Source organism: Bradysia coprophila, unplaced genomic scaffold, assembly GCF_014529535.1.
Source record: "Bradysia coprophila strain Holo2 unplaced genomic scaffold, BU_Bcop_v1 contig_94, whole genome shotgun sequence".
NCBI lineage: Eukaryota > Metazoa > Arthropoda > Insecta > Diptera > Sciaridae > Bradysia > Bradysia coprophila.
The window spans coordinates 3,848,914-3,856,658 of NW_023504022.1; the positions used below are offsets into that span (position 1 = coordinate 3,848,914).

General features: G+C 35.2%; 1 protein-coding gene across 1 annotated transcript; it reads left to right on the forward strand.

Annotated features, from left to right (window-relative positions):
* The first annotated feature begins 1,078 nt into the window (after positions 1-1,078).
* On the forward strand, positions 1,079-5,332 carry LOC119085499 (ankyrin-1-like). The gene is made up of 3 exons (XM_037195915.1): positions 1,079-1,938; positions 3,058-4,751; positions 4,941-5,332. The coding sequence occupies exons 1-3, from the start codon at positions 1,079-1,081 to the stop codon at positions 5,330-5,332; spliced, it is 2,946 nt and encodes a 981-aa protein (XP_037051810.1).
* Positions 5,333-7,745: the final 2,413 nt, after the last annotated feature.

A 7,745-nucleotide genomic window follows, 5' to 3' on the forward strand; every position in this document is an offset into this window, starting at 1 on the left:
AAAATATTTTAAAATTTATAATTTTAGACGATATTATCGTCCTGGATGAAATTTTTTTGGACGATAATATCGTTTTTTAGACGATAGTATCGTTTTTTTGGACGATAGTATCGTCTAAAAAACGATAATATCGATTTTGAGACGATACTATCGTTTTTTGGACGATACTATCGTCTAAAAAACGATACTATCGTCCAAAAAACGATACTGTGTAGTTATGTCGCCTCATCTAATAATCATATAGAAATAAAAGTGAACTCAAATATGTGCTATCGGTGATATGGAGAGTGTATGTGTTTTGTTTACGAAAGAAAACCCCACTTAGCTCAACTTTTCGTTATTTTTACAGCCGACTATTTTGGCTAGGCGCCGTACATAAATGACATCATTCAGCCGAGATAATTCCAGCTCTAATAGCGTATGTTACAGTTGTTGCGTTAATTGTAATAAGTAAAAATTTCTTGTAATTTGAAAAAAGAAAAACTAAACTAAACAAAACAATCATTTCATATGAATAACTGCCAAATCCAGCAAATAATTTTTGATAAAAAAGGTTTTTATTTTGTTTCGATAAAAAGTCCGGATATTTGTTTTGAATATTATGACCATGGCTATCAAGCAAAATTATTTCTAAGCGAGAAGAGTGTTTTCAGTATTTGATTAGATGTTTTTTTTATGAAGCCGCACTTTACCGGCAAAATATACTGATTGTATATATATAATTTACATGAGAAGAAAAGAGAGTGAGTGGATTAATTACAAAATAATTATTATAAGTCCTCATAGTTTTGCCATAGCTTCGAACAATTTTTTTATTTTTTTTCTCAAAATCAGTATTATTTCTTCCGAAAGAACGTTTCAATAGCCACGCTAAATTGATGTTTGTTAAGTATTTTGAGAAATATTTATACTTTTTCAATTGATTCATTTCTACGTCCGACTTCCGTTGGAGGTCGAGAATTTATTTGCGATTATCATAAACTATGTTCATACAATCCTTCCAAATTTCCATTTAACATTTATCGGACAACAAAAATTATATAATTGGGTTAGGGTTAACAGCTTTTTTCTATTTAAAATGTCTGGAATACCAGGAACGTCAAAACCAGAATTAAAACAGACTGGTCTTGATGGATTACTTGGTAATTCGTATCAAGCGTTACTGGCAATGAATGTGTTTGTCGAAGCGGTAATAAGGCCAATAAAACTGTTAGAGTTGGAACGAGAAGTGGAAGGAGTGGGAGCGTTTGATGATGTTGTGTACCATCAGGGGGATGCAAAATACATTTTATTGCAAGCAAAGCACAAAACAAGTCAATATAACACCGCTATACAAGGTAGCAATTTGATTGCTGACTTTAGCGATGATTACAGTTTATTGAAATATATTTGGTCGTATAGTGAGGCTGAAGAAACTTTTAGGAAGAAAAACGGAAGTGTTCAGCAATCTTTCGTTTTTACAAACATTCCATTAAATGCATCGACCGAGACAGGGTTGGTCACCGTACGGAAAAAACAACCGAATAATAAAATGAGAATAAGTTCAATTAAAGTGAACAAAATCGATTTGGATGCAAACGACATTTTTTATCTGCAGAAGGAAGATGAACCGAAAGTGGAATTCTATCAATTTGAATTTGAGGACGCATTGTTGGAATTGATTCGGACATTTAAGCCGATCGACAAGGATAAAGATAAATTGGAACGAATTCGAAATGATAAAGTTTGTATTTCAAATGCCTTATCGAATATCGTTTATGCCGTTAAGCAATGTGACGAAAATACATTGACTGAAATAATTAAAGAAAAGATTAGGCAAAATTTCAAAGTTATTTCACCAGACACCGTGTTTAACAAATTAAAACTAGCACTACTCAACTGGATGACAAGAAAGCCCGCCGAATTTCCGTTGATAATCACCTATGATATTGCACAAAGGTTTTTCACTCAGAATCTGAAAAAAATTTCTTTTGAAGTAATACCACCAATCAGTTCATTCATTGGTAGACAAAGTGAATTAAAAATGATGAAAGAAAAGTTACAGTCATCCCCGGCAGCTATTATTTCACAAACAATTAAAATTGATGGACCGAATGGAATCGGTAAAACCGAGCTATGCAGACAATACATTAAATTATATCGTGATGATTATTACGGAAGGGTTGTGTGGATAAATGCTGAAAAAAAGGAATCCCTAGAACATTCATTTGAGAAATTATGTGCATATCTATTCACCGATAAGATCGAGACTGTTGCAAGAAAACGAAAACAAAACTCCGCCACATATGTAAATACGCCCGACCTAAGAAACAAAACCCAAATACGGATTGGTTTGGTGCTAAAATATTTTGAAAATGTTCGAGTCTTGTTTGTATTTGACAATGTCGTAAGGTATGTTGGTGAGGAAGATGGTGACTACATTCGATATTTTAGAATTATGCTAAGAAATACACAGAGTGATTGTCACATTATAATTAACAGCAAAGATAAAGAAATTGGTGGAAAAATCGAATCTATAGATTTGAATGTGTTGAACGACAACGATGGCCATCAATTAATAAAGACACTTTTCGAAGATGTCAAAATTCCTGTAACAGACTGGGACATTGAATGGCTGGCATATAAACTGGAATATTTTCCATTAGCAATACACCAAGTTGTGGCTTACATAAAGGTACAGTTTGAAAAGGCAGCAAAGTCGAATGAGAAATATGAAATTCGAACGTATATCAAGGAATTGGAAATGAAACAGTCATTAGAGTTCAAATTTCAGGATGATTTGGGTGATAGCTACGAAAAGACTACTTTCCTCAATTTTTCCATTAGCATTGACGATATTAAAAGCCAACAGTTTGGTGAAAATGCGTGGAAAATTCTTCAATTTATGGCATACCTTGATAATGTTGTTCCACACTTATTTTTGTCTCACTTGGGTGATAGGGATACACTCCATGAATCCATCGAATTACTAAAGCGTTATTGTCTAATAAAGGATACTGACAACCAAACATTTTCCATACATCGACTGCTCCAAAAAATTATTCAAATCATCGTTAGGGATGCTCAACAGGAAGAAATCGTTTTGGAAGAACTTCTAAAATTGATTTTCAATAAAACATTGACCGATAAAGTTCACATGCTTTCAGTTTGGTGGGCAGCTTTCAAGCATAAACGTTTATTAGAAAAATGGGCTTTAGATCAAGATTGTATTGGACGAAGTGCAATTCACTATGCTGCTTTCCTGGGAAGCACAGATGCTCTAACACACTTACTCACCATCGATGAAGTTGACGTTGATAAGAGGACCTTAAAAAATATAACACCTTTGCACCTAGCATCGCTCAATGGTCATCCAGATGTTGCAAAGCTGTTAATTCAATATGGTGCAGATGTAAACGCGACAGAAAATAACGGGTACAATGCTTTGCATCTTGCAGCTCAAACTGGATATTCTGAAATAGTGAAATTGCTGGTTGACAAAGTTGCCTCGATTGATGCACAAACAACTGAAGAATGGTTTACACCATTGCTTTTAGCAGCTTCTAACGGTTATTTAGAAATCGTTAAATTCTTAGTAAACGATGGTGGCGCTGATTTAAAAGTTAGGTCGAAAAGAGGCTTTACTCCCTTGAAAGTGGCATCATCCAATGGGCATTTGAACGTAGTTGAATTTTTAGTAGACACAGACAACCATTCAATCAACGAAACTGCAACTGAAAGTTTCAATGCTGTACACGTAGCTGCTCAAAATAATCATTCAAAAGTAGTTAATTATTTAATCGACAATTATTTAGACGACATCGATGAAAGAGATGAGCACGGCTACACATCTCTACACATAGCTGCTATAAATGACTGTTATGAAGTCGTTGAATTATTACTGGTTAACAACGCAGACGTTAATGCTCAAAATAATGATAAATTTACACCATTGCATCTAGCAGCTAAAAATGGGAACGATAAAGTGGCAACACTATTGATAAATCAGGGAGCGGATCCTAATGCAAAAGGAAGTAATAACATTTCTCCGTTAATGATCGCAGTATTCAAAAAACACACATCAATGGTAGAGATTCTAATCAAAGAAGGTGCCGAAATTGATGTTTCAGATTCAGACGGATTTAATGAAGTCAATAACGAATTGAATGATCAAACAAGTTCCAGTGATGACGAAAATGAAGGTGTTAACGATACAGATGATGCCGAAGCTAAAAACGAAGAGGATGATGAACGGGATAATGGGGAGGATGAAAATAATGACGTTAACGTAACAGATAATGATATCCATAATTCGGAATCTAGTGACGACTATGACGATTTAGCGGCACAAAACCCATTACATTTGGCAGTTTTTACTGGCCACATAGATATATTCAAATATTTGTTTGAAAACAGCAAAAACACCGACATAAAAGCTCATAAAAACTATTCCTTATTACATCTAGCAACACAGGACAACCACATTGCAATAGTAGAATTTTTAGTTGAAAAAAAAATTGACGTCAATGTGAAAGCTGATGAAGGTGTTACACCGTTATATATTGCAGCTGAAAACGGATTTACGACAATCGTCAAAATTTTAGTTGAAAATGGAGCTGATAAGAATGCCAATGACGATGAGGGTTACACTCCAATTTTTTTAGCCGCTCAACATGATCACTACGATATTGTTTCATTGTTATTGGACGATACCAATGTCAATGTTACTACGACGGATAATAGCACTCCGTTGCACATGGCAGCACAAAATGGTAACAAAAAAATGGCAGAAATTTTATTAGAAAAAGGAGCTCTTGTAAATGAAAAAACTACCGACGGATGCACTCCCTTATATCTGGCTGTGTTGAACAATCATTGTGACGTTTTTGACGTTTTATGTAGGTTTCATGCTGATTTGCATGTAAAATGCGAAGCTGGGATTAATCTGTTTTACCTCGCAGCACAAAATGGAAATTCGGACATTGCCAAATTCTTAATAAACAACAACGTCAACTATAACGAACCACAGCGTGAAAACGTTAGACCTTTACATGCCGCTGCGTCAAAAGGTCATCTGAAGGTTGTTAAACAAATTTTATTCAAAAAAGAAGTAGATGTAAATATGAAATCATCGAAAGGCATCACTCCATTACATTTAGCAAGTAGAGGAGGTCATTTAAAAGTAGTAAAATATTTATTAAGAAACAAAGCTGACATAAATGCAAGAACGCTCGAAGATCAAAAACCTTTAGATTTCGTCGATAAAGACAAACATCCAAATACTGCAGAATATCTTATTAAGTATGAACATCAACACAGTTCAGAATCAGAAAAACCGAGTACGTCTAAATAAAAATATTGTGGTAAATACTTCGTTTTTATTACGATAAAATTCGTTCTTAAAACTCACTCTTATGTAACCAACCATACACAACCCTAAAAATTTGTTCTAGAAAATATGCGCTTACTCGCTACAGCCCCTGAAAAAGAGTCATTACTTAATATATATAAACGTTAAAACTCATTCACCAGAACCTAGTGAACGAGGGGTGGATAAACTAAAAAAACAAGGTCCGAAGCCATCGAAAACAAAAACAAAAACAATAAAAAACAAAAAAAAAACAGAAAAAACTAAAATAAACAACAAAAAACGGTCAAAAAACTAGAAAACTAATCAAAAATAGAAGAAAAAATAGAAAAACAACACAAAAAACCAAAAAAAAAAAACAACCAAGAGCCATCATTTTTAGCCCCGTACGAAGTACTAAGGGGCTTATAGGATTACGGTGCCGTGTGTAATTGATGGAATTCGAAGCTGGCGGTAAGGGCAAAGTGTTTGCCTATGTTCTGTTCATAGATGACGAATCCACAATAAAAATTTTGTCTGTCCGTCTGTCCTTCTGTCCGTCTGTCACGTCGATATCTTGAGTAAATCAAATCCTATTTCAAAATTTTTTTTCCCCTGAAAGGTAGTTGAAATTGTGAGGCTAAGTTCGAAGATGGGCGATTTTGGGTCGACCCCTCCCGAGTTGGGGCCCCATAAGTGCTTTAACGTTTTCCAAAGATTTCTCTGGCCATTTAAAGGCTACACTGGTAAGTGATACATCAAATGAAAGGTATTTACAATACCTATCGACAAAAAAAAGTTTATGGAAATTGGATGACCGACTCGTTTGTTAGACCCCTTGGTGTGAACTAGGTGCAGGGCGGCAAGCCGTTTTTGCTTGTAGGTTGGCCAAATTTGAACGTATTTAGATGGATTTTGCTTCAATAGATAGGTATTGACCGTACCAATAAGGGAAAAAAATTCATGAAATTCGGTTCACCGGAGCGTGAGCTAGGTCTCTTGGAGTGAGCTTATATGAGGCTACTCGGCCGTACAGTGAAGGTGGTGTTTTTAGCCCCGTACGAAGTACGAAGGGGCTTATAGGATTACGATGCCGTGTGTAATTGATGGAATTCGAAGCAGACGGTAAGGGCAAAGTGTTTGCCTATGTTCATAGATGACGAATCCGCAATAAAAATTTGGGCCGTCTGTCCGTCTGTCCGTCTGTCCGTCACGTCGATATCTTGAGTAAATCAAATCCGATTTCAAAAATTTTTTTTTTCCCTGAAAGATAGTCAAAATAGTGAGGCTAAGTTCGAAGATGGGCATATTCGGGTCGGCCCTTCGTGAGTTAGGGCCACCTAAGTGATTTAAGGTCTTTTGGTGATATTTATGGCAAAATAAACGATGGAAATGTAAATGACACGGCAAATGATAGGTATTGTCAATACCAATCCAGGAAAAAAAAGTTTTTTAAAATCGGGTGAGTGGACCGTGAGTTAGGGCCTTAGAAGTGAAAAGCTACTAGGGCCCTATGTGTATTTTACATAGAACTCAAGTAAATTTAATCCGTTTTTCGTAATTTTTGTTTCATTTGGAAGGTAATCGAACGCCGAATAGAAAGTTGTTGAAAAAAAAAAATTGGGTCCTTGGACTAAGGCCACTACTAGGGCCCTATGTGTATTTTACATTGAACTCGAGTAAATTTCATTCGTTTTTCGTAATTTTTGAGTCATTTGGAAGGTAATCAAAGGCCGAATAGAATGTTGTTGAAAAAAAAATTAAATTTGGGTCCTCGGACTAAGGTCGCTACTAGGGCCCTATGCGTATTTTACATACAACTCGAGTAAATTTCATCCGTTTTTCGTAATTTTTGTTTCATTTGAAAGATAATCGAACACCGAATAGAATGTTGTTGAAAAAAAAAAATTTGGGTCCTCGGACTAAGGCCGCTACTAGGGCCCTATGCGTATTTTACATACAACTCGAGTAAATTTCATCCGTTTTTCGTAATTTTTGTTTCATTTGAAAGATAATCGAACACCGAATAGAATGTTGTTGAAAAAAAAAAAAAAATTGGGTCCTCGGACTAAGGTCGCTACTAGGGCCCTATGCGTATTTTACATACAACTCGAGTAAATTTCATCCGTTTTTCGTAATTTTTGTTTCATTTGAAAGATAATCGAACACCGAATAGAATGTTGTTGAAAAAAAAAAATTTGGGTCCTCGGACTAAGGCCGCTACTAGGGCCCTATGCGTATTTTACATACAACTCGAGTAAATTTCATCCTTTTTTCGTAATTTTTGTTTCATTTGAAAGATAATCGAACACCGAATAGAATGTTGTTGAAAAAAAAAAAATTGGGTCCTTGGACTAAGGCCGTTTTCATCCGTTTTTCGTATTTTTTGTTTCATTTGGAAGGTAATCAAAGGCCGAAA

Bases quoted from the DNA above. Each gene is read 5' to 3' on its own strand.
- LOC119085499 (XM_037195915.1), top strand. From the start codon at position 1,079: ATGTCTGGAATACCAGGAACGTCAAAACCAGAATTAAAACAGACTGGT. The intron at 1,939-3,057 runs GTTTTTCACTCA...AATCATCGTTAG, and splicing joins ACCTATGATATTGCACAAAG to GGATGCTCAACAGGAAGAAA. The intron at 4,752-4,940 runs GTAACAAAAAAA...TTTACCTCGCAG, and splicing joins GCACATGGCAGCACAAAATG to CACAAAATGGAAATTCGGAC.